At 41.8% G+C, this 26,900-nt stretch overlaps 1 protein-coding gene across 2 annotated transcripts in view; it reads left to right on the forward strand.

The window, feature by feature from the left end:
- The window catches only part of SDK1 (sidekick cell adhesion molecule 1), an 865,901-nt gene that overhangs the window by 490,181 nt on the left and 348,820 nt on the right, over positions 1 to 26,900 (forward strand). For both annotated transcript variants that reach the window (XM_070484134.1, XM_070484135.1), the window contains exon 5: positions 5,931 to 6,064. In XM_070484134.1, coding sequence (XP_070340235.1) covers positions 5,931 to 6,064 — 134 coding nt within the window. The remainder of the gene's footprint in view (positions 1 to 5,930; positions 6,065 to 26,900) is intronic.

A 26,900-nucleotide genomic window follows, 5' to 3' on the forward strand; every position in this document is an offset into this window, starting at 1 on the left:
GTGGAGGGCTTGGAAGGCCCCTTCCTGTTTCTAGTGTCTTCCCTCTCCGGTCACCTTTGGTCTTTCCCCTCCCACAGAAGGACAATGTATCTATTACTGGACACCATGGCTCTGAAATTTGATGGCTGCCTTTCTCCTCAGAGCCTGCATTACTGTGTACACTAGAGCTGACTCAGAATCCGGTTTGCCCAGTACTTCTTGTCATCTATCTTGAGTATTCCTGTATTCTATTAATGAACACAACTTAGCTCATCATTTCTATTAGTTTGAAATTCTGAGAAATAGGTTTCCCAAATTCTTCTTCACTTGCTTTTAAATAAATGTTCTTCTTTTCTTTTCTTTTTTTTAAATGATGGGAGCAGTGTCAGAGAATTTGGAGGCTATGTTTTGTTTTGTGGTGAAGAAGATTAGTCCTGAGCTATCATCTGTGCCAGTCTTCCTCTATTTAGTATGTGGGATGGCAGCACAGCGTGGCTGGTGAGTGGAGTAGGTCTGCGCTGAGGATGTGAAGCAGTGAACCCCGGCCGCTGAAGTGGAGTGTGCGGAACTTTAACCACGCGGCCACCAGGCTGGCCCTGCAGTGTTCTTCTTGCACCCAGAGCACATGGTCAGCAGCAAGTGTCTACTCTTTGACTAAGTAAACTTGCCATCCTGGTGCCTTAACATTTCTTGAGTATCCAGACTTGTTGTTGCCAAAATACTTGGAGGCAATTTTAGTTCTCGTAATTATACATGTAAGAGAAGTTCATCAATTTTGAAGTTGTCGGCCTTGAACTTGCTATTAAGCTGTGAGGCTTGAGATACAGATTATAGTCAGAACACTAAGCCTTAGAACCAACCCATTAGAAAGTTGTTTAATTAAAATGGAGACTATTTTAAATGCTTTTTTTTTTTAATGTTTAAGGGCTTAAAAATGAATGTTCTGCATTTTTCTGCACTCTGATCTTTTTGAAATGTACTTGAATGTCAGTTTAAACTAATCAGATGCTGTTTTAACATCTGTGATAGTAAAACCACAGACAGATTATACTTTTCTATTTTCTGGGTAAAGTTCTTATTATACTAAACCCTTTACTGAATTTTTGTCGTAATGTATAAATCAATGTTTATATTACCATCCTGCTTTGTGTTAGAAGTGTCAAAGATCAAAATACTTACGGATAGCCAGAGACACTTGATCTTCTCATGAAAGCCAAAGGGTGGGTTCCCTTGCAAGTTTCGAGGCACATCTTGGAAGTGTTTTTGGGTATCCCCTGCAACTCCTCCGTTTGCGCCCACCACTGCTCTTTAGGGAAAGTTATTAAAGTGTTTCCTATGACTTCTTATGGTTTATAAATACACCAAATCTAAGTTTATAAATATGCCAATTCAGATGTGTATTCCCTCCACTCTGAGTCAGTCCTGGGGACTCAGAGAGCTGCTGACTAGATAGTGAACCTAGTTATTTGGTTTGTTCCCGTGGCACTCTGGGAGAACATGGACCCTTACTTTCCTTCCTGTATTGAGCAACTACAAGGTGCACACTGGGCTGTTTTCACCAAGCTTAAATCTGGTGCTTCTAGAATTTGTATGTCAGTGTCCCATCTCTGAAAGTAGATGTTCTGACGGCATGGAGAATGCATCATCCCCTCAACAGTGGCAAGTGTGGCAGGAAGCTCATCGTCGATATCCGTGCTGGGTGGCCCCCCAGCCCCATACACCAAATGCGTGAGCCCTTGGGTCTAGGGGCTCACCTCCCAGGGGCATTTTCCTCCACAGATGTTTTGATCGATGCTGATGGTCAAAGACCCCAGGCAGCTCCTCTGAGGTCTCCTCCTTTCCTAAATGGAGAAGTCTTATTTTGCCTGCTGCCTCAAGAAAGCGTTGGGAGAATCAAACGAAAAATGGAAAGGACTTAGAAACTGCCCTTTCGAATTGGTCCTCTTTTACTGAACTGCAGCGTTTCCTTCGTTAGGAATGTCCACTAACAAGAACAACTGGTGGACTTCTTTCTTGTGAAAACTGTTCCTGTGCTTGTTCTCTATGAAGCCAGCGTTCTGGTTTCCTGAGCTGTAGTACATTTTACCCATATTGGACAAAGTTCTTTTAATTTTTTTTCTTATTTTCTTTATCATTATCCCATAGAATTAGAAGTTAGAATTATAAGATATCATTTTGAAACATAGAATTAAGATGGGGAAGGCTAAGGAAATAATTCTGTATAAAACCATACATATATTTATTTTAATAAAGTTAAAATAAGGGAAAATCTCTCTGGCTTAGTAGTCTAATTTTCCTATAAAGTCAATGTAAGTTTTAAATTAGTACTTTGGAATTACGTTGTAATAAAGCCATGTAGTTCATATGATGGGCAAAGTATTAAACTTTGCTACTGTAATTACTTAGCATGCCTTTGTGTTCATTTTGAAAACTGTTCTTCTGATAACAAAAGTGATATTTATTATGGAAAAATATTTTAAAATACAGAAATAAAAAGAAAATTACTTGTAATATTTTGACTTAGAGCTAACCACTGTTAACATTTTATGCATACACATGTAAATAGAAACACATATATAGGATTTTTTTTCTTGAATAGAAATATTTTATTCCCAGGTGCAAATGCAGAAAACAGGTAATATGCATTGTTTGCTAAAGTGAAAACTGTGAACATGGATTATTTTCCTTATGCACAGAGGACACACATTTTTAAACTATTTTTACCCCAAAGAGATGCTATTGCATATGCTGTTTTGAATCTGTATCAGTGACAGAAACCCTAACTTATGCAAGTTTAAACATGAATGAGGTACATTCTCTCATGACGCAGGAAGTCCAGAGAGAGGAAGGAGTGCAGGATGGGTCAGTTGACCAGGTTATCAGGATCAAGGACCCAGGTGCTTTCTGTTCCTTCTGTCCTGCCACCAACATTATCAGCTTCGTGCTAAGGTTGTTCCCCTCCTGGCCATAAAATTGCCACCATGCACATCTGCAGCAACATGCTTCTTTGTTCACGTCTAGTGGAGGGAGAAAGCCTGTCCCCAGCCTTAGAGTAGAAGTCCTGCCCTTTGGTCTGATGAGACTGACTTAGGTGTGGCTACCCCAGACCAGTGACAGTCACCAGCTACATGCCATAGGCTGACAGGCTTCAGCCTGGTTTTGTCTGTTAATCGCTGGCAAGAGGGACTGAATTACTATGATTAGCATAGGCTCGTTTGGGCCAGTTCTCCAAACCACATTGTTACTATAAAATGGTGGAGATGGGGAATCGATGTTGAAAGTCAACCTCCGCCTCAGTAACCTAACATTTTTACTCAGTACTTTATGAAGAAATGTAAGGGTCACATTAAAGGATCGCTTCGCTTCCTTGCTCATCATTACCTGCGGGCTTTGGTCGAATTTGCTCTGATTCTCAAAATTCTGTCTTTCTTCTTGCTTTTGTTTACACACTGCCTTCCCTCAGGGTTGCAGGGGTGGCCACCAGCAGCCCTGAGACCATGTATTTTCTGGCTGGCCTCCAGCAGGAGTGAGACCTCTCCCCAAGCGTGGTCCTTCCCTTTGGTCTGATTGGGCCGCATGTGGGTCCCATGGCAACTCCTCACTGTCTTGAAGGTGGCTGGGGTACCTTTGTTGGTCTCTAATGATCAAGATGCAAACCTGGTGCTGGGAATGGAGACGACTTCCTCACATCACATGGCTGCCTGGGGAAGGCGTGGGCACCAAACAAGATCAGAGTCTCAGGAAAGAAGACTCAGAGAATGGATGCTTGGTACCCACTTCACTCTCTCTGAAAATTTGCCCTCCTTCTTAAGCATTATGACAATTTTCAGAATTTGAAAGTAAGATGAATGTTTTTAGGTATTTTAATTTTCATTACAAAAATCAGTTTCTTTTGTAGAAATGCTCTGTTCAGAAAGAGGTGGATAGGAAGAAAGAATAAAGTCTTCTGGGGAACTGCTCTTCATTAATCTAATGTTCTCCAGAGTTTGGGCATTTTTGTGGTGTCATTTTGGCAATAGATAAGTTATTCTTCGTGAGTTTTGACTTAAACTGGTACAGAATAAAAACTAAAAGAAAAAATGAGCTTAAAGATATAAATTATAATAGATGTAAACTTTAATATTTCTATTCTTTATGTACTTTTATATTTTCAATACCCTTGAAACAATGTCATAAACAGTATAGGGAATTAATGGACATTTTTAGAGAATAATTCTGAGAAATAATAGGCATATTTGAAATTACTCTGGCAAAAATCAGATGTTAAAGGAAAAAGTAATGATATATTCAGTTTTTAAATTGTACTATTAAATGTGTGACTTTATGTGTAATAAATATTCATATTTAATTTTAGATGCCAGTGTAACATATACTAAAATAAAATGGAACAATTTCTATTATAGTAAAACTTTTTTGAAATATTTTATGAGTCTAAAAATTGAAAATTTCCTCATAGGGGAATTTTCTTAAATGAAAAATGAGGTAAGTTAGTCACAGAGATCTCAAACTGTAATATATCCTATGGGAACCCGAATAAGCAGTAACTTCTTAAGATAATCTTATAAAATATATAAAAATCAAGAGTTTTTGAAAAAGCTTTCAAAAGGTAGCAGGAAGAAAAGATTATTATGCTAAAATTTCTCACAAGAGGTTGCTTACTCCGCATGTTTTTTATGTTACTAGAATGGGGATCTTAGTTTACCTGAATCTGGAAAAGCTATGACTGTCTAAGATTAAAATGTGAACATATAGAATTATTTACTGTAGCATAACAGTTGTGGGAGGTGACACAGTTCACTCCAGGGTCCCAGGATGTTTCTAGTGTTTGGGAAATAAGAGCATAGACTAAACTACATTTTGGTTCTCGGAATGTGTTTTACCCTCAAAGCGCAATTCATCAGCCAAGGTAGTACTCACCTTTGTATTTTTAACAAACTCTACCTCCCCTACCCCTTTAACTAGTAAAAAGAATACAGAATTACAGTATGAGCAAAGGATACGAGGGCACCCATTTTAATTAAAAGTTGCTTGGATCTATGGAATTCATGTCTTTGTTCTTTTCCTTCTTCTTCTTTTAAGTGAGTAATCCGGGGAGAGTCTGTGTATGGTATGGTTGTCAGGCACCAGTCTACATGTGAGAAGACCTAGCCCTCCCTCTGGTATTGTTGCCTTTCTGTGTTACCTTGGGCAAACAGCTTAACCTCTCTGATCCTCAGTTTTCTTATTTCTAAAGAGAGGGCAGGTGGGTCAAATTTTCCGGTAGAACTGGCGTATATGAGAAGGATTCGGTAGTGATCAACCAGTTTGTTTTCACTTCTACGACGTGGGGAGACGGCGTAGGTACAGCATGTGCAGTCCTGGAGTTAGTGATTATGGGTGCATTGAGTTGAAGGGCTCAGCTCTATGCCCACTGGCAACGTTTCTTCTACTCATTAGTCAAGAAATAGACATACAGAGGCTGTAAGGAGGCTCCCCGGGAGAGGGAAAAAAATCACTGTAAATTCATTTGCCCCAAGTGGGTCCAAGCTTTGAAAGGTTTATGACCAACGCGTGATCAAATAGCCCTGCCTGAAAGACAGAGGCCAGCTTTTGTAGAATTTCCTCTAACTTGTCTTCTTACGAATTCCCAGAGGAATCGTTGAGTCTTAACGAACTCTGGATGCATATATTCCAAATTGTTGTCCTCCTCACAACCAAGGGTTGGTACGGACGTGGAGTACCTGGAACGCTGACACCCTCCTGGCAAGCGTCTGTCAGTCGGACCTGAGGAGGCTCAGCCACCGCCACATTCCTCAAGGCACCCGTGTATTTGTTTTTGTCCTTCCAGTTCTCTCTCTCTTTTTTTTTAAACTCTGGACATTCCTTTATAGTTTCCCTAATAAGTTAATTTGTCTTATAAATAGGAAGTCCCATGGAGTGGCTTTGACGCTGTCCCTTCTTCTCTGACACAGAGCCATCACGCTGGAGAATCAACTGGTGATCCTTGCAGCAGTAGCAAGTGACTCAGGGCCTTACTACGTGCAGGCCGTCAACGAGAGGAACGGGGAGAACAAGACAAGCCCGCTCATTTATTTGAGCGTCGCAAGTGAGTTTTGGAATTCCCAATAATTCTGAAAGCAGTAAAATCTTGGTTTAATTAATAGCCACTGTCTCATGGGGCATTTTGCAATAAATCTCCTCTCTCTAGTATAGTGATTATGGTTTACTATTGATCCACTGCCAATGATGGCTTTCTTTGAAGTGATAGGCAGAAAATGTGAATATAACTGATAACTCTGGATGCAAGATCTTATTTGTTTGGGGGATATAAAAAAAATTTTTGCTTTTGTACACTGTTGATGTTTATTGTTTTTAACAACAACAAAAAATTTTCTGGCTTATAAGGAATTGGATCCATGAACCTTATTTGAGACAAAATTAGGCGGAGGTTATGTTCTTCTAATTTAATAATAAAATCCTTTAGAAAATAGACTAAATTATGTTAAAATTAGCAGTATTTCTTAAGCGTAATCAGCTGATCATTTCTTTCTATCTGATTTAACTAAAAGCCTGAATCATGAAGAAAATACACACAAATCACAGATGTATGTTCAGTTTATTTAAGGACATTTGCGTTCATGGAAACTTCCTTTAAATGTTCGGCGTCTGAAAGAAGGTTCCGAAATTCTACTAGCAAAAGTTGATTGCAGGAGAAGGGGAAAATGACCAGAAGCAAGAACTCTGAACTAAAGGATAAAAGAGATTAAGATGTGCATCTCAGAGGGCATGCCACCAAATGTTTGCAGCATGAGGCTTCATGGTATAAAATGCAGTGATTATGCTGTTGAGAACGTACAGTTGGGAAATGGTGGTGGCAGATTTCAAAACGTTATGATCACGTCATACAAGAGTGAATTAAATGGATTTGTCTGTATAATAGTAGATTTCATCTTTTTAAAAAACACCTTGAAGGAATAGAATGGCTTTCTTCTTCATGTGGTTTGAAAAGTTTTGTGTCATACGTGGAATAGGATTATAATGTTTGCTTCCCATGGTCCTCGAGGGATCTAATGCTTTAGGCCCCAGTAGAATTTACTGGGTGAGTGTTTGCAGTGAACACTGGGGGCAGGAGACTGGGAGTTCCCTGAGTGTGTTTTCAGGTGCCCATCACATTCCTGGCAAGTGTTCCCAAGTGGCCATCAGGCTGCCATCAGCCCCTTAACCTAGGAATTGAGTCCTGACTCCCAGACCATAGGCTGGGTACAGATTTGGTGACCAGCATGACCCTTTCAGTGCTTTGAAGTTATGTCCATTGATCAGGTGTGGGGTTCACACAACCCGGTGCATGATGTGCTGCTATTTACAGGAGCCTCTGAATCAAGAATCATGGTAGAAATAAATGTGATGTATCAACAACTTTTTCAATATTGAGAACAAAGGATAGAAATTACATTATCAGGCAGGTTGTGATTACTTTAATGATTTCCAAGTTTTACAGTTAGAGCCATTTATTCTGTTTAGCAAATCTGATTTAGCACTCAATTGTAATATACACACCAGGATAATGATAGGTCAAATTGGTGGAATTCTGAGTCAGACGCAAGGAAATTGGCCTTAGTCTGTTAGAAGAGGGAGAAAAAATTCCCCAAATATTCTGGTTAACATGATGCTAACATCACGAAGTTATGAAACGGTCTGCACCTAGTAGTTTCCTACATGGCTACTTTATAAAGGCCAGGAGAAGATAAAACTAATACGGTGAACTTGGAAGTTGCCATACTCATGCAGTGCCAAGGCATCAGATAATTGGAATATGTACTTTTTTCCCCCCAATAATTTCAGTTTCTACTCCAACCAAGAAATATATTGGCAGCAGCTCATAAATATGATAATTAACTACCTTGCATTTCTTTCCCTTGTATATTTTTATCTTTTCGTTGGCACCAGGTGAAATGTGTAGAAGGTGAGATAGAAGGAGGCTGATGATATGGATGGACTGATTTTAAATCTTATGAGAAAACCTCATTCTGTTCCCTTATATATTCTTTGCTTTTTATCGGGACCAGGTAAAGCGCAAACAGTAAGGAGGTGGAAAAAGCAGCCTTATTTTAATTTGTAGGAGAACCTTGCTGTTGACGGTAGATTTAGCTAAAAGTTAAATGGCACCCAATTATGCATTTTCTCACTAAAAGTTCTATTTTGAAAACCTCTAAAGATTAGAAGTCTTGATAAATCTGCAGAAAACCCCAGAATTGTATGTTTCAGTTTTGCTCCTTTTTGGACTGCAGCTGGAGCAGCAGAAGCTGCAGGTCGGGACCTCACTGCCAGCATCTTGGGAGGCCGTGACGTTCTAGAGGGCACGTCACCTCTTTCACTTTCTCATGGCATTAGATATTTTCAAGACCTGTTCATGCTGGTAGTAAGATATAGTGTGCTCTGCAGACTTGACCTCTTTGTTTTCTGATGTAGGCTTTGTGAAAACTCCAAACAAAATAAAATTTTAAAAACTTGCCAGCCAGCATTTCTAAAGAATCGAAAGATATTATGGCCAATTATCATTTAACAAAGATAAATTTTTCCTTAGCGTTGGGAGAATAAAGTAGGGAACGTTTATGTAGTGAATATGATGGAGGCGGTAGGGTACTGGAAGTTAAATTCCTGGTGGATTGCACTGCGGTCAACGTGAACTTGGAGCGTGCCGTGCGGCTCCACCTCTTGTTTCCCATCGTAATCGTAAACCACTCCGTCTGCTGGGACAGCCTAGTGTCGAAGTGGAGTAACACCCAGGGGACAGCCTTGTCTCAACACGTCTAAATGACTGACCCTCTAGCACCTGGCCGACAGGAAGAAACAATGTATTTTCCCAAACAACTGTATACTTGAGAGTTCAAAACCTCACCCCCTTTTCACTTGCTAAATATTATGGCTACACTTGAAGCTTACGGGAAGCAAAAGATAAAGAAGGTTTAGATAAAAATAAATAATTTTTTTTAAAAGTGTGACAATTAGAAGTGAAACGCAGTCCCACAATGATACCACCTGCTGTTTGGGTGTGTTGAGGAGATGTCATTATTATCTCCCAACATTTCTCTCCCTTTTGTATGGTTAAGAAGATAGGTTACAGTGTGTTCTGCCCAGATACCTCCTGTCAGGAAGGAGAGGCCATTTCCGCACTCTCCCTTCTCCCGCCCCCAGTGAAAGCTGGCCGCCGCCTCAGGGCTGGCTTCACTTTGAAGTTGTAATGTGACATGAAGCCAGCAGATGTTAAGGACATGGGTGGGACTGTCGAAGCATCCTGCATGAATTTTTCATAGCTGGCCCCCGCAGCTCAGGTGCACAGCAGAAAAAGAATGGGCCAAACTCGCCCGAGAGTAGACATTTCTATTCTGAGGTCAAACCCAGGCAGGCTTTATAAACCTGTCAACCTGTTTTTGATTTGTGCTTTGAAGATTTTACATTGAGTTAACTTTTGTAGATCAGATATTCCAAACTGAATTAATATGTGAATAGGAGTTTCTTCTTAAAAAAGAAGGACAGAGGATGGAGCTGAGGAGAATTTTGTACAGTGATTAATCGATCATTGTTGAAATGCCGTTGTCTGTCCCTCAGACACATCATCAGTTCTGACCCAGCGTTCAGAATGTCCAGTGTAATGAGATTCTCTCCCAGGGATGAAGCTTAGATTAAAACAGAAATGACTGCCTCTCTCCTCTCTGTTTTTTTCGCCTCTTTCATTTTAATGTCTCCTCTTCAAACAACATTCACAGATAGGATATCATTTCCACTGATCCTCCTTCAGGCTGACAAACCCTTGCTTTTAATTCTGAAGACCACTTAACATTCTTTTGTCCTCTATAATGCTAATTTAACTGCAGACCTCATATATGTTCAGCAGATGAAAGTGGATTCCTGACAATAATGTCCACGAGCAGCCCTCCTAGAGGACTGCCCTGTGAAACATGGCTTTTGTTGCCCGGATAAAATTCTATCTTATTTTTTTTGTGTGTGCCTTTAGCATTTGCGGGGGGTGGGGGCGTGGGCAGGCATAGCCTTTCAAATGTACTCTGACACGGGTTGGATTCCCAAAGCAATAGGAATGGTGTGAAATATTACTAAAAACCAATCTGGAGACAGTGTCCACCTCACAAATGACCAATTTAGAATCCAACTATAGCTTTACAGGATTCACAGGATTTTACTGCCAGAATTTTCAGAAACTTAAATAGGAAGGGCAGTTTAGCGTGTTCTGAACCTGCTAAGGGGGCGTATGTCATGAAGCTTAGGATCTGCTTCAGCCCCAGCATCCTGGAGCTGGTTATGGGCAGAACTAAGTCCAGGCTGTGGTCTCTAAAGCGTTTTTGTAGGCATTCCATCAGTAAATAAGCCCTCAGCATTTGCCCCTGATATATGCAGGCTTAGTTATTGATAAATTGTGAGCATATAACTATCATGCAAAAAGAGATAAAGATGAAACCATATCTTAAGTATCTTGCCAATCATGAAAATTTCATTCTGTCTTTAGATCGTGTCTCACCGCACAGTATACACTTTGTGAATGGAAATCTGTTTGACTAGGTTTTCCTGAAAATGTTTAGGTTTTTGGACCAATTCTTACGACATCTGTTTACAGAGGATTGTTTATCCTGGTGATGTGGCTGATGAGGAACACATCCCGAGGACACAGTGTCAGGGCTGCCCTTTTGCCATCCTTTGTCTCTACTCACCTCATGAGTAGCTCAGACCTGTGCTTTCTTCCCAGAAATGCTTTCGTATCCACTTATCTACTCTGTGAGTTAGTTTAGTTAAAACTAAATACACAAGCACACTCATCTGGGCAAAGGTGAAACCACATCCTGTTAGAAGGTTCTGGAAGCAAACACATACACGAAGGCATCCTGTCCTCCTCTTTGAAAATGAAAATTCTGAGATCTCCACTTGAGATAACATGCATGTGGTGTATGTTGCGGGGGCCATCCCACTGATAGACCCAATCTCATAATAAATAGCATTAAAGGTTGGTTTTCTTCTTATGGTTTCAGTTTAAAAACATAAATAAAAATTCCACTTGTAATATTTTGTGTCTGAATCCCAGATCTATGTATATATGGATTGGTGAATGAGGTTTAGAATAAGAGTACAACCAGTCTTAAGTAAAAAAAAGAAAAAAAGACCAAAAATGGTTAAAGAAATAATGAGGCCATAATTCTCTCCCCACTCCCAAGACAAAACTGGGTTATTTCTCTTACCTACTCCTGCTCTCTCCCATCTCTTCTCGCCCCAAACTGTCTTTCTTTTCCTATTTGTGATTTATTTCAGGTTACTTTCACCCTTGGGAATCTTAGGGAATCTTAGGGAATCCGGGTCAAACCATGAATTGTAATTTGCCCTCAACTTTTGAACAAATTTGAGATCGCCCAATCTCCCCAATTTCCCAAAGCAGCAACCTTCAAATTGGGCTGTGGGTACCTCTCAGGGTACACACAGATTTCCAAGGCGGTGAGCAGGCAGATAGAATTCTTGGGGAGTCTATTTCCAGGTGCTTTCATATGCTCTTTCTAAAATCGGATCTGCCCGAGGGTGCCTGAGTTTCAGGGGGCTCTTCCCATGATTGCCCCTCTCTCACTGGGCACAGGTGCCACTCATCCTGAATCTTTAATACAGGCATTATCTGAGGGTATAAATGCCCAGTTGCCAAACAGAGAATTCTGAACATCGGTATCAGATCTGAGAAAGCAAAGTACTCTAATACCTGGGAAATAAATCATTTTATAAATTAGATGTTTTCAGTTAGTTGCTGTCTGCAAAATGAGGCAGGACCCAAATGCATTGTTAGCCAACATTTTATTACAAATAAGTTTTGAGGTTTGCTAACTGTGATAGAGTCCATTTGCTCTGAAGACCGGAAGACCTTCCAGCCCCTTTGCAGTTTGGGAGGCCATGTGACAGTCTCATCAATGAAATGTGAGTGGAATGAAGTGTGTCACTTCCAGGCCAGGCGTTTAAGGACCAGCAAGTCACATTCATGCTCTCCCTTCCCCTGTGGGGCCAGCTGTGGCCAGGCCACAAATGGAGATGGTGGAGCCTCAAGCTGGAAGCTGCCCAGATACTTGGATTAGCCCCCGGAAAGAGCAGCCCAGAGAATCTCCCCAGCAGAATGGGACTTTCTCTGAGCCGGAAATAAACGTTTATATGCTCAGCACTGAGATTTCAAGATTTACTTATTGGAACAAAAAGTAGTCTATCCTAACTAACAAGTTACTATGTGCCTTTTGGTATAACTCAGAAGGAGTTTAAAGAATTGAGAGATATTCCTATAACAAAATTCCTTCCATTCTCATCTATGGAATGAATGAAATTTTACAGCAGTTATGTCTGCAAAAAAGAAAAGTAGGATGAGAATTAGGGTAAACCTCTGTCCATTTCATGGAGAGATGCATTTGCAGTGATTTTTTTCTTTTACATTTAATATTCATCCAAGTTTGTTGTACATTTATTTGTTTTGATTGAGTACAAATAATAATTGTAACAATGACTCAATCCAAAAGAATTTTTTTTTTTAATCCCAGAGCCATATTGTTGCTTGGAAAATTTAAGTTTATATACATATTTTATCAGAGGCTGTGATAGGGTGATCAATAAAATACTTTGAATCATTAAATATAATAAATTAGGATAAAATTCTGCAGGAGTGTAGAATGGAAATACCAGTTCAGGAAGAAAAAAAGAAATGTAAAATTTCTGACTCTTAAACACCAGAGGTAGTTCATTTTGTTTTTAATGAGTGATGATGTGTAGTAAGTCCTTGGACTTACTCTATCAAATATTTAGATTCCTTTGGATACATTTTAAAAAGGGCTGCAGTAGTTTTATTTTATTAAAATACACTAGCATATTAAAATATTAAAATACACTGGAAATTATATTCTGTGCAGTCCTTCAAATCTACGTTGAAAAGCTTTGGATGTCAACTTAAACTGTAGAAATGATGGATAGTTTTACAAAAATTTTTTAGGTGACTTGGGAAGAAAACGATATGGAGATTTGGAGATAATTTATCGATAAGCGTACTGTTAAATGATCTCCCGAGGGCATGGGTAGAAGCAGGGCACTGACAAGCCTCGAGCTCCAGATAGGCAGCTTGGACATCTTCCTTCTTAAATTCCACAGTAGCTCCGTGAGTTAAGGATCAACCCCATTTCAAAGCCAAGGGCACCGAGGCCCTAAGAAGTTAGGTTATTGACCAGAATCACAAGAATAGAAAAGGCGGAGTTAGAGATTCAAGCCAAGCCCCCCAGTTCCTCCTATAAAAAGGGAACAGCGTGTGTTCTGGAGGCCGGCCGTGCTCTGGGTCCTCACGTGGACCCACGGGCGGGGAAGCTGGGGAGGAGGTGAAGCTCAGGTACAGCAGCCCTCCCGTTGTGCTGGAGACTCTGTGAGGAGCTCTTCCACACTCAACCACAGGGGAGCTTGGTTTTGTTTTAAAAAGGGAGGCCTTCTGTTTTGATGCCAGAACCACTCCCGATAAATGTTCAACCTGCGTAAAACCAGTGTGCTGTCCTTGCCAAGGCAGCTTGGAGGCTAGCACTCTTTTGCAACGAACTAAGGTACCTCTGGGTGGACTGTGAGTGGGACCCCACTCGCCTGAACACAGGTTTGCTTACAGGTGTAGGGGGAGATGAGGCCGGGGTCATTGCTTACTAACGGAGCCTCATAATGATAAATTACAACTTATAATGGCTAAGTGGTATTGTTATTGTCAATAACGCATTAGACACCGCATAGGATATAAAATAAGACATGGTCTGTCCTGGTAACATGCACGGTTGTCCCCTCTGCTTCCCAGCTTTTACTGTTGATCTGTTGTGGCAGATTTTGCATGGTGAGTAAGCCACACCCGGGCAGTAAGGGGAGCATGTGGGAGAGCTCACTAACCAAGCAGAACTGACCAGTTGGATTCAGTAAATGAACCACAGTATTCATTTACTTCTCCCAATTATACTGTGATTATTTAGGGCACGAATTATCATTCGGTAGTGATTTGCCTAATTAGATTTTTTTACAAACTCCTCCACAAAGCTCACCTTTAATAATTTCTCCAAACCACCTCTCCTCCTGCCCCCTTGTTACATGTACCAGTTCAAATTATTATATTCAGATATTTAAACATAGGAGTCTTTTACTTGTGGCAGTTTTAGAGCTGGAACCGGACAGTAACCCTAGTAATTTCACCCTTGGTTCTGGGATCTAATTTTTTAACCTTAGCCAACAGCCACATGCCTCAATTCAGTAGACTGAGAACTTAAGATCATTTCATTGTAGGCTCATAATATGTAAACATAACATTTCAAAACTTACATTGAGAGTGACTCCATCATAACTTACTCGTGCAATCAGTATCTTCCTAGCTCTGATCATGTTGGATGTTGCATTCATTGAAGTACTTTGCTGTCCTTGTCTCTGTAATTGATAGGAAAAGATCAGAAATTTTTAGAGGGCACAAACAAGGGGGACAGAAAATTGAATTTTCCTTACAATCATTTTACAAACTCTAACATACATGCATTACACATCTTGTCTGGGGAAATCCTAGACAAAGTAATGGTTACTGGCTGAGATGAGACCACAGAACCAGTTGTTAGTTGTAAAGATAATTTTCTTAGAAAACTAAATTCACTCAGTAGTTGAATCCAAATGATGATGGTGGTCAATTCCCGGGTGTTTGGCTTTTACTTCCTTTCTAGGCTAAATAATTCTGCACATACCTTCCCAATATTTTTTCCTTTTATGTGTGAGTTCAATATTCTGAAGCTGCTAATTAAGAAACACCTGTTTAGTTTCTCTTCTTTCAGAATTTTTGAGCTTTTTAAACTCCAGACTGTCTGATTTTCTGGTCTAAATTATCTTTTCTTGTCTCATCCTAGAGGAAAAAGAAAATATATGATTTTCTACTTTGGGGTGGAACCAACCTCTTTAATAGTAACACGGTATTTGTATTGAGAGTAGGCCTAATATCCCATATGTTAACTTTGATTTCAAGCTTTAAGTAAGGATGGGAAGACATGATTTGGCTCAAAGTGTGATGAAAGCATGTTATAGTAGTTGTCTTAATCAGTTCAGGCTGCTATAACGAAATACCATAGACTGGGTGGCTTGTAGACAACAGACATTTATTTCTTTCAGTTCTAGAGGCTGGAATCTAAGATCAGGGTGAAAGTATGGTTGGTTTCTGGTGAGAACCCTCTTCTGGGTTGCAGACTTCTCATTGTATCCTAGCACAGCAGAAAGGGGTCCCTTTTATAAGGGCACTAATCCCATTCATGAGGTCTTCACCCTCATGTCCTGAGTCTCTCCCAAACGCCCCACATCCTAATACCATCACCTCCTAATACCATCACCTCCTAATACCATCACCTCCTAAAACTGTCACATTGGGGGTTAGGATTTCAACATATGAATTTTGAGGAACACAAAAATTCAATGCATTGCAGTAGTAGAAACAATCACTATTTATTGAATGTCTACTCTGTTTCCAGGATGCAAATATACTTAATTTAGTCTCCATTTTTTCAAAAAGCCCTATGAAGTCACTATTATCCCCATTTTACAGATGAGGAAACAAACCAAGGGAATAAATAACAAACAAGTCTACGCAGTTAATTATGTGGTTTAGTTTCAAACCCAGGTCTGCCTTCTCCCAAAGAAATTTTTATCGTTTTATTCATTGAGATTATTTGTATTGTGGAATTATTTTCGATTTTTAAAAGCAGGTTGAAAATTCTTAATCCAATTGCTGCCTTTGTGTCCGCAGCCCAACCACTGGTCACCTTCTGATAACAGCTCAGTCCTACCTCTACACTCCATCATCATGTTTTATTACTAATCGCTGTAGATGATATTCTTTCGGCTCTTATAAAAGGCAATTACAGCAGGTAATTAAAATTGTAGATCTTTACAATGTGGTTGAGAATATTAAATCAAGCCATAAGATAATCAGCTAAAGGATCTGTTAAAGTGAAAGGCCACTTGGCTCCTCGGAAGCCCACTGTCAAATCCAGAGGGGCTGGACTCCCTGCTTTTCCAAGAACACTTTGTATCTGAGGGGGAAAAAACAGAATTTCTAGCAGAAATTTATCTTCAGGTGTAGGTTCTTTCTGTACGTTCTAATTAGTGAGTCCTTAGCAATGGTCTCCGCCAGGGATTCTTTGTTATTTCAGATGATTATTCTGCCTACACCTCTCATCTTTTATGATCTTCAGGAATATCCTCCTTGGCACAAAAATCAGTTCCTACCCTCAGAGCCTGGCGTAGCTCTGGATTGGCAAAGCAAGTCATGAAAGGGTATAAGAAATGTGGCTGCCGATTGTCACTGTACCTTGCTATTTACCCAGGACTATCTGGTCAGTGTAGCTTTTTCAGGCAGATTCCAAAGACTATCATTTTACATAGTTTTATAGAATCATAAAAATGCACACTGGGAATTTTCTGGTTCACGCTAGTTAGAGACCTGAATGACCATCGGGGAAGTCTGCAAGCTGTAATGTCTTTGATTTTCCTAGGGAGCAAGAGAGACACAAACCCAGAAGTGCAGAAACTCAGTGAAACTCTTGAAAGAATGACAGTTTTTCCATTTTGGTCCCCAACTTGGACTTAGGAGAAGGAACTGGAGCTAGAGAAGAAATAAGTCAGGCCCTCTGGGGTTGGTTGGTTGGTGGTTTATTTTCTTGTTTTACTGCGAATGGATTTGGTTGAGCTGTATCCCGTCTGGTATTAAGCGCCCTGCGCTCTGCTGCTCCCTTCGCTTGCCTTGAAAGATTGTTGCACACTCTAATGTATTTCCCCGTCAAGATGTCACTCTGTGGTTATATTAATTCAGACAGGGTTGAATTACGCAAAGGTTGGCTCTCGTTTGGGAAGGTTTCCAGCACAAATGTGCTCCAGAATTTGCACTTCTCCCTTCCCATTCCTTGAGACTTTGGGAAGCCCCCTAATTAGTCAGAATGACTTATGTAGAGAAACCATATGCAGGAGTTGACCTTTGGTTATTAGTTCATTTCAGAAAGTTTAAGAGGCTCCACATTTCTTTAGCCTACTCAGGAAAACTTCTCTTGAATTGAGAAAATGGCCTCAGAAAAAATTATGCAAGAATGTTACTGTCATAAAGAAATATAAAATGAATGGGCAGCATTTTGAGCCTTTTATTTCTTTGTTCATTTTAGTTATAGCATTAAAAAATCATGATGGTAAGCATGATGTTGGTAAAAATCAGGGAAGTAGCTCTACTTATTTGAACCCTGTACTGGCGTTAAGATTGAGATCAAATCCATCTCTTAAGTTTGTATCTGAAGGACTGATATTAAGCTATTATGCCCCCACTGACTTCTGTTCTGATTGGTTGGTGCCCCTGCCATGTTGGCATGTTGGTCATTAAATATTTTGCGTATCGCCTCAGCCTGGAAGAGTACTCAGGTTTGCATAAGAGATAAATGTGTCATCATTATGGAAACGGCTTGCGTGCTCTCACTGGTCTTCTGGAGTCACTCCTCCGCCGATCCTGTACATCTGCAGAGAAGAAGCAATTGGAAGTGCTGCCTTGTGATTTCTTTCGGCACTTAGAGTCTGTGTATCTCACTTTTGTTCCAAAATGTATAATTTCCCCTTTTAAAAATACAGATTTTATGTCTGATATTTCACTCAGAAAACACTGTGCATCTAATATTTACCAGGCATAATGCCTGATGCTGAGGAAATGAAATGATTAAGACGTAGGGTTCTTGCCTTTCCTGAGCTCGCTTTTTGCTGAGGAGAGGCAGACCCGTGAACCAATGACAAGAGCACAGTGTGTTGAATGCCAAGTGAAATGGAGTTAGCTAGAAAATGTTGTGGAAGCACAGGCAAGGGAGCAATTAATTCTGCTTCTGAGGTTGGAAAAGCATTGTTAGCAGAACTCTTTAATCTTTTCTTTCACTTATGGAGAGAGGCAGCACCAGCGAGATGATTAAGGAAAGGAGATTTGGGCTAGAACAGGGCTCTCCAACTAAGGACCATTGCACCTACTGTCCCGTTGTCTGCTCCCCTTGTTTTCAATGCTCGTGTCCCCCCAGCAAGACTCTGCCTTTCCTACAACCTCGTTCAGTTAAGGGTATTGTTTTCCTCTCCCACCAGAATGTAAGTTCCATGAGGTCAGGGATTTTTGTCTCCTTTTTTCCCAAGTAGCCAGAAGAGTGCATGACAACTCAAAGGACTCAATAAATACTTGCTTACTGAATGGATGAAAGTCATTAGGAACGAAAGGCATTGCTTTGTATGTTTCCATCTTCGTTCTTCACCACTATGCAATGAATCATTGTTTTTTACTCTCCTTCTCTCGATTCTCTCCCCATCTTTGGCTTCTCAGGATACCTTCTTACTGGCTTTGCTCTTGTTCCTCCTCTAGCTGCATTTCTTTTGGTGTTTATAGCTCCATTTTGTTCTCCTTACCCCAAAATGTAAGGATTCCCCACTGCCTAGTCCTTTAGTGCCAAGTTTTGTCATGTTTTTATGCTGTTTTTTCCTCCTTTGAGATCTCATTCATTCTTGTGACATTAAGTATCACCTTTGATCAAACATCATTTCCAACCTGAATGCCAGGGTGGGCATTCATTCTTTGTCCAATGGAAAACTGGGTGAAATGATTTTAAGTCCACTATGACTCTAAAATTCTGATTATCTTCTAATTTCTTAACTTCTTTGTCTGATTTAGTAAGGTGTCCTAAAATGGAAGGTTGTCCCCATGCATCTCCTCGATTATTGACTAACTTTTTGTCTGTTTGATGACTTCATCTCATGCGTTGGTCTCTGGCTTTCCTCTTTGTCTCAGTCTCACTCATCCAGTTGATTATGCTGCTTCTGGCTACAGTGGAGAAAGCTTGCCCAGTCTAACCTAGTGCTTGGGACGTTGTGCCCTGAGAACGGGATCCACTGTCTTGTTGGACGTTTTCACTTGGAAATTAAATTAGCCTGTCTCTTTATACTTACCATCCCAAAGCAACTTCTTCTCCTAGATGCCCTAGAAAGTTGTCTCACTTTCTTTTTATGTTTCCAGTTCTTACCTATCCCTGAACACTTAGCTTAAATCCGTGCTTCCTCCAGAATATTTATCCATCTGTCCATATGATATGGGATGTCCTAAGTTAGGGAATAGTAATTTTCCCACACATCCTGAGTTTCTACCACTTATATTTCTAATCCTTTGCCTGCTGTAAAAGATAGGGTTGGTAAAGATAAAGTTAAGATATACAGGATTTTGTGTTGGAGAAACACTTTTTCAGAAACAGTTCACAGTAGTTCTTGTTTATATGACCATTAGTGTAGGCTTATGTAGAGAAAATATGGAAAAATTTCAAGAGATGGATTATGCTAGAAATAGAACAAGCCAGTAGAGCTACAGCTTTCAAGCCACAGGCTTCATTATTCTCATGAACAGGGCCCTTCTGTGGGCAAAACTGACTGAGCTATGTGAAATAATGCCACTGCCCATGCTCTGCAAGCCCAGTATGTCAAACTGTAGTTTAAAAAATGAGTTGCTTTACAAACGGACTATTAATATAAGTTCTTCACCCCTAACCATTCAATATGTGATTTATAAAAATTGATTTCCTTATAACTTATGTATAAGTTGTGTAGATAACTTACAAACATATACATAAAATAACTTAGATGTATAAGTTAAAACTACTGTCTTAATCAGCTCGGGCCACCATAGCAAGACACCACACACTGGGCAGCTTAAACAATAGACGTGTGCTTTCCCCCAGTTCTGGAGGCTTGAAGTGCAAGATCCAGGTGCCAGCAGGGTTGGTTTCTGGTGAGAGCTCTCTTCCTGGCTTGCACGGCTGCCTTCTCTCTGTGTCCTCACAGGGTGTTTCCTCTGTGCACATGGATAAAGAGGGAGAGAGAGCTCTCTCATGTCTATGCCTCTTCTTATAAAGACACCAGTCGAGTTGGATCATGGCCCCGCCCTTGTTACCTCATTTTCCGTTAGTCACCTCTTTAGAGGCCCCATCTCCAAATCCAGCCATATTGGGCATCAGGGCTGTACCATTTGAATTTTAGGGGGAGACAGTTCAGTCTGTAATAACTACCCATTCCTTATTCCTATTGTGGTTTCTTTCCTGAAGTACAGTATTACTCTAGATCAGAAGTCGAGATTAGCCATCTGTGGACTGCATTTGCTCCTTGACTGTGTTTCATTTAGTCCACACAATACCTTAAAAATACAGGAGCCACGGGGCTGGCCCGGTGGCACAGCAGTTAAGTTCGCACGGTCTGCTTCTCGGCGGCCCGAGGTTCGCCGGTTTGGATCCCGGGTGCAGACATGACACCGTTTGGCACACCATGCTGTGGTAGGCATCCCACATATAAAGTAGAGGAAGATGGGCACGTGTGTTAGCTCAGGGCCAGTCTTCCTCAGCAAAAAAGAGGAGGATTGGCAGTAGTTAGCTTAGGGCTAATCTTCCTCAAAAAAAAAAAATACAGGAGCCAATATTTAAAAGTTGAGAGGGAGTTTTCCAGTTTTAAAAAATATCCGAGGGGCCAGTCCAGTGGTGTAGTGGTTGGGTTCAGCATGCTCCACTTTGGCGGCCTGGGTTTGTGGGTTCGGATCCCAGGTGCAGACCTATACTGCTCATCAAACCATGCTGTGGTGTCAACCCACATACAAAATAGAGGAAGACTGGCACAGATTTTAGCTCAGGAACACTGTTCCTCAAGCAAAAAAAAAAAAAAAGAGGACGATTGGCACCAGATGTTAGCTCAGGGCCATTCTTCCTCACCAAGAAAAAAAAAAAACCTGATGAATTGGCCACACTGGGACCACCATCCCCAGTTTGAACAGTCTGTTTCATTGAGCACATTCTCCTAAGGCAGAGGTTTCAGTTTCCTGTGGAGTGTACTGTTCTTTGTTTTGTGAAAATATTCATTGTGGAATTTTAAATTATCGCAGATTTAAAGCAAATGAGAGGCAGGTCTTTTCGAGTGAGAGATTAAGTCTCTTTGTTCTTGAGGTAAGTTAGGTATTTGTATGAACAGACCTCCTCTTTGGAGAGAAATATTTCTGAATCTTAGCCTGGCTCTTTCACGTTAGCTACCTGCTCTGGAAGCATTTGAGTTGTGACCCATGACCAATAGAAGTTTCTGTGATGATGGAAATGTTCTCTATTTGTACTGTACAATATGGCAACCATTAGCTGCATGGGACCATTGAGTACTTTAAATGTACCTAGTGTGATTGAGAAAGTGGATTTTTAGTTTTATTTAATTTCGATTTACTAGCCTTATGTGGCTAGAGGCTATTGTATTGAACAGGACAGTTCTATAAGAATGCATAACACTTTGTGTGCAAAAAGAACTCCCACTGAAACTCTCCCATGACCCCTCATTGATCTCTGCCTGCTCCTGGAATTATCTGGGAGTGGTAAGAGTTTGTCATGACCAGCAAGGCTGACTCCGGGTCCTCCTGAGAGTGCTTGTACAAACGAGCAGGATGCGTGCGGAAGGTTTATTTACCGCAGGGCTGTGGCTGATGAGCAGCTTGTGCAGGGAGACTTTCCCTTAGCAAGTAGGACTGCCCGGCCCTCATTCGAGACGGCTGCGCCACACACCTTCAGGGTCTGTAGTAGTCCATATTAATGGCAGCCCAAAGAAGTGGCCCATGCATAGCCTGCCTGGGTGTACACGGCAACGCTGATTACTGCATGCCACAGTTGTTTGTGGCATATCTTGTGCACCAAGCCTGGTGCGAGGCATTGAACAGTTAGGGAAGTCAAGGGTGAGATGGCCATATAAATAGAGAATGAACACAAATGTGTATGAGCCGTGATAAAGAGAAGCACAGGTCACTGTGGAAACCCCTGGGTGGGGCACCCAGCCAAGTCTGGGGCAATCAGAAAGGTTTTCCCTGAGGAACTGATGTTGAACTGAGATCCAGAGGTTGAGTGAGAGTTAGTCAGCTAAAGAGTTAGAGAGGAGGCCACCCCGATAAAGGGAACAGCAGTGCCTGGAGTCAACAGAAGCTTCTCTATTCACGGACTTTCAAGGTACCAACTTCCAAGATAAGAACAAAGCTCTGCCCTCACAGAGGGCCCACACATAACTGCTTAGGAAACATGAAAAACCTCCCGGGGCCCGGCCCACTGGCACAGCGGTTAAGTTTGCACACTCCACTTTGGCAGCCTGGGGTCCACCGATTTGGATCCCGGGTGTGGACCTACATACCACTGTCAAGCCATGCTGTGGCAGGCGTCCCACATATACAATAGAGGAGGATGGACACGGATGTTAGCTCAGGGCTAATCTTCCTTGAAAAAAAAAAAAAGCCTTTTGAAAACCAGGAGATTCCACATAAATATTGAAGACCTAGTGACACCAGACCCACATCCCCCTCAAGACAACAATTAGCTGGAGCTGAGTAGATGCTGCTCACTTTCACGGTGCATCTACTCATCTTGCCAATATCCCAACCCTCCCAGGACGTGTCCCTAGCAAGGAGACCAGCCAGTTGCCATTTATTATAAGTTTTGCACTATTGTTTGTCTTATACTAGAAAAATCTTTTGCTATACCCCATCTTTGTCAAAAATAGGGAAATAAATTAGGACCGGGAAGGTGGAGAATGTCTCTCAGGCCCAGTGGAGAGGTTTATGCTGCGTATCTGCTTGGTCCCCGCAGGCGTTAGTCTGGGCGAAGGCACGTCAGCACTGCTCACCACCGACAGATGGGGTTAATCTAGATCAGCGGGCTTCAAATCAGGGTCCGGTTCCTCCAGGGATCTTCAGTGATGGATGGTTGACGGGAATCAGTTTCCACATCCCAAACTTAGATTTGAGCTCTTTCCCAGACTGACCTGCCCGAGAAAGCGTCTGCAGTGGAGGAGCAGATTCTGCTTTCTCACCTCCCCGTTCACAGTGGCTTTTCTCCCACCTTACAAAGGAAAAGCATTCCTCCCACCAAATTCTCACCTCTCTTGTGCATGGCTCTTGGCGGTCAAGCCCTCTACTTGCCAGACCAAGGATACTTTCAAATATTGGGGTCACTGCCGAGAAAGTAGATGACTTTAATAACTGGGTAAGAAATCCTCTTGCAAGTCAGGTGGCTTACAATTCTTAGCTTTCAACAAAATGGAAGGAGGACCTAATCAAGTTGTCAGCCAAAAGATTATTAAAAATAATGTTTGATGATAAATTATGGTGTGATTTTGGGCATAGCAATCAGAATGATGTCAAAGAATTGACTGACGTTGTGACAAAGCTCCTTCCATTCCCATCTACTTATTTATGAAAATAAGTTTTCTCAGTGCATACATTTATAAAAACGAAAAATAGAAATGATATTGATGCTGAACACTTTCTCATTTTAGCTAGAAGTAATATTCGCCCATGAATATATGCACTAATTAAAAAAGAACAGTCCCATTCATCTCATTGAGATGCATTTCCAATGAAATTTTACGTTTTATATTTAATATTTTTCAAAATTTGTAATGATGTATATTGGTTTGATTATTAATTATTAGTAATAATTGTAGTGGATAACCTACCCATAATTTGTTTTTCAACATTTAGAATTTTAGGATCAGAGGAATTTGAAAAAAAAATTAATGAAATATCCATCCTTTCTTGCGTAGAGAAGTGTGGCACAGTGATAAAGGACTTTCAAGCATGCTATATTACAGCAAATAAAATTCTGTGCCTGGATTGAAGGAGAAAAAGCAATGATGTAAAATTTTCAGGTATCGAGAGGGAGATTTTTAAATGAGTGATGGTAGTTATCAAGTCACCGTGGAATCTACGTCCCTTTGGATACATTTAAAACAGTGATCAAAAGTTTGTTTTAAAATACACTAGAGAGTAAATGTAAACATTTAAATATAAACTTAAAATACATGAGGGGACATAGTTTTTCAAAATTCTTTTATGGACTATATGGGCAAAGATATATGGAGAGCGTGTTCAGTGACCGTGGCAATGAGAGGTCTGTGCTTAGTTTGGAAGTGAAAGTTGAACCAGGGAAGGAGGTGGCAGGCGGACAGACAAGAACTGCAGAAGAATGAATCCTGCCAAGGTGTCAGGACGGTGGGAAAACTGGAAGATCAAACTGACAGACGGCAAATCACGCCAAGTTTGAAAAAGTGCTGGTCCAATATGTTTAACAATAATCAAAGGAAAAGTGACAAAATAGAATAAAAATATTTGGAGTCTGTGACACTGTTTCTTAACCCTGGATGTCCATGAAAATCACCTGGGCTGGTTCAGGACTTTTTTTTAAAGCACCCAGGTGATTTTAATATATATTCAGGGCTGCACATGGTTGGGCTAAACTCAAAGGGTGGTCCTTGGACCGGTAATATCAGCATCATCTTGGGAGCTTGTTAGAAATGCAGATTTTTGAGCTCCATCTCTGTCCTACTGAATCAAATTCTGCATCTTTACTTAGATGATTCACATGCACAGTAAAGCTTGAGAAAACCGAGATTTCCAACAAGCTCCCAGGCGATGCAGATGCTGCTGGTTGAATAGCAAAGTTCTGGAGTGATGCTGCTCAGAGGTTCTAGAGCAAATCTGCTCAGAGTATGGTCTGGGGAGCAGCATCACCTGGACACTTGGTAGACATGCAAACTCCCAGGACCCCTCCCCAGACCTGCTGACCAGAGCCTCCGGGAGTGAAGTCCGGGAATGTGTGTCTTAACCAGCCCTCCAGGTGATTCTGGGACTCACTAAGATTTGAGGACCGCGCTGAGGAGCCTCCACATGGACCAGACAGCTCTGGGCCTCATGCTCATTCGGGGAGATGGCTGGCAGTTTGTTAATCCCCAGAGGCCCAGCTTAGTGAGCGAGCTGCTGCTGGAGCTTTCGTCACGAGCTCCACCTGTCTCCAAGCCCGTGGGCACCTGTTCTGCCGCGGGCCCTGAATGTCCGACCAGTTTTTTGCGGGCGTGATCTGATAGTGCCGCGCTGCTATGCTCGTGCCACATGCATACAGCTCTTGGGAACACTGCCCCTAGCCATTTATTGGGTGATTCAGCAGGGGGAAGAGGAGCCAGATCAAGAGAGGGCTGTCCAGTAGACCCAGGTGCAAACTTCCCAGTGGCCCATGTCATTTGATTCAGCCGATCTAACAGTGCCAGAGGCATCCTTGCTGGAGAGAGATGCTGTGTGTGTCTGTGGCAAACCCCGGTAGGAGGGTTCCAATTTGGGGCCCCAGAGTTCTGGAGGAAGCCTGTTCCTTCTGCAGCAGAGAACTGCTCATTATTTGAGAAGGACAGACATCTCGTTGTAATGAGTTTCTGGGCCCTCATTGACACTGAGCACCAAGTGACCAGGGCCCAGAACTACCCCTCATGAGCCAGGTACTGTGAGATTCTCCAGGTCATGAGGCTGGCTGGGTGGAAATGACGCATTGAGGGCCAGGCCCAGGCAGATAAAGAAGGCAGTAAATGACATGAAAGGTGACCCCAGACTCCCATGTCAACCACCCCTTCAGCACTGACAATTCTCCCCCCATCTCATGACTACAGCCTCAGTGGGAAGGGGTTCTTCCAACCAGCTGACAAAGGAGTGAAAAACCCAGGACTGATTCACAAATAGGTCAGAACCACATGTTGGCTCTAGCGAAAAATGTGGTTGCACGATACGCCCCTCTAGAGGATGGCCCCACAACAGTGGTACAGGGACGTCCTCCCAGTCCTCCCAGTGAGCAGAGCTGCAGGCAGTCCTCTCTGAGTCGCTCCCGCTGACCCAGTTCTGGGGCTCTGCTACCTGTTCCAAACCCTTAGGCTCTGCTGACTTAGAGCGTCCTGGGAGGCAATGCCTCTACCAAGGAGGACAAGGGGTTCCCTGGACCAGCAGACAAGGGATTCGATGACTATGCTGGCATGGGAAGTTGATGCTGATGACCTTGAGGAGCCTGGACTGCTGCTACATGACGGGGGCATGGAAGAATCTCTTTGAAACCCAGGTGACTCACTGGTGTGTCCCTGGTGCCTCCACATCCAACAATAATAGACAGTGGGTGGTTGTAGCAACCGGAGCAAGTCAACTAAACACTTAGAGGAAGGTCTGGGTCACCTCGCCAGACCAGCAACGCAGACCAGCTGAAGTGCCGGCCAGGCATAAGGGAATTGCTCTCCTTTTTGTCCTCATTCTGTGTCGCTGGAATTGTACTCCCAGACAACGCTTAACCCAGGCACAGGTGGGGCCCTCTGAGTCATACAGCAAAAGGAATGTAGTGTCACCACAGGTACAGCCAAGAAATTTACTGTGATATTCATGGAAGCCCAGCGTAAACCAAACTTGTTTCTTTGGGGAAGGATTCTCAGAAGAACATATGTCATCCAGGGAGAGGAAGGTGGCCGGCCTCACATTCCTGCTTGCTGAAGCTGCATCGAACACCTGCCTCAGCTCCCTCCAGTTGGGACTTAGGAAGCCATGGCCTAATGAGCAGCCTTTGGGTGCTTCACGATAGAGGAGCTCCTGCTGCTCAGTGCAGCGTGTGCCTTCCCCGAGCTCTTGACTTCCAGAACGCTGCGCTTTAGCTGCATTAACAGGCTTTTGCATTAATCTCCAGGATTAGCATGGAGCCTAATGCTAACCCAAAAGGAAAAACCAGAAGCACTTTCCTTGACTTTTTGTCAACTTCTATTTACTTCAGAATTCGACACAGCATGGGCTCACGTTGCTTTGTGTTCTGGACCAAGTTGAATATCCTGGCTTCAGTTGTCTTCTTTATGCCTACAGATGGGATATGATTTATTAACTTTGTCTCTAGCTATTTAAAAGAAAAAGAGCTTTTATTGTGGAGCAGAAATTGTCAAAATCCTATCACCTGCAAAATAGGACTTGGCTCTTTCTTCTCTGAATTAACTGAAATCAACCTGTTTTCAATTGGTGATATTCCTTCATTAGTTTTAAT

Source organism: Equus asinus, chromosome 14 (genome assembly GCF_041296235.1).
Source record: "Equus asinus isolate D_3611 breed Donkey chromosome 14, EquAss-T2T_v2, whole genome shotgun sequence".
NCBI classification, from domain to species: domain Eukaryota; kingdom Metazoa; phylum Chordata; class Mammalia; order Perissodactyla; family Equidae; genus Equus; species Equus asinus.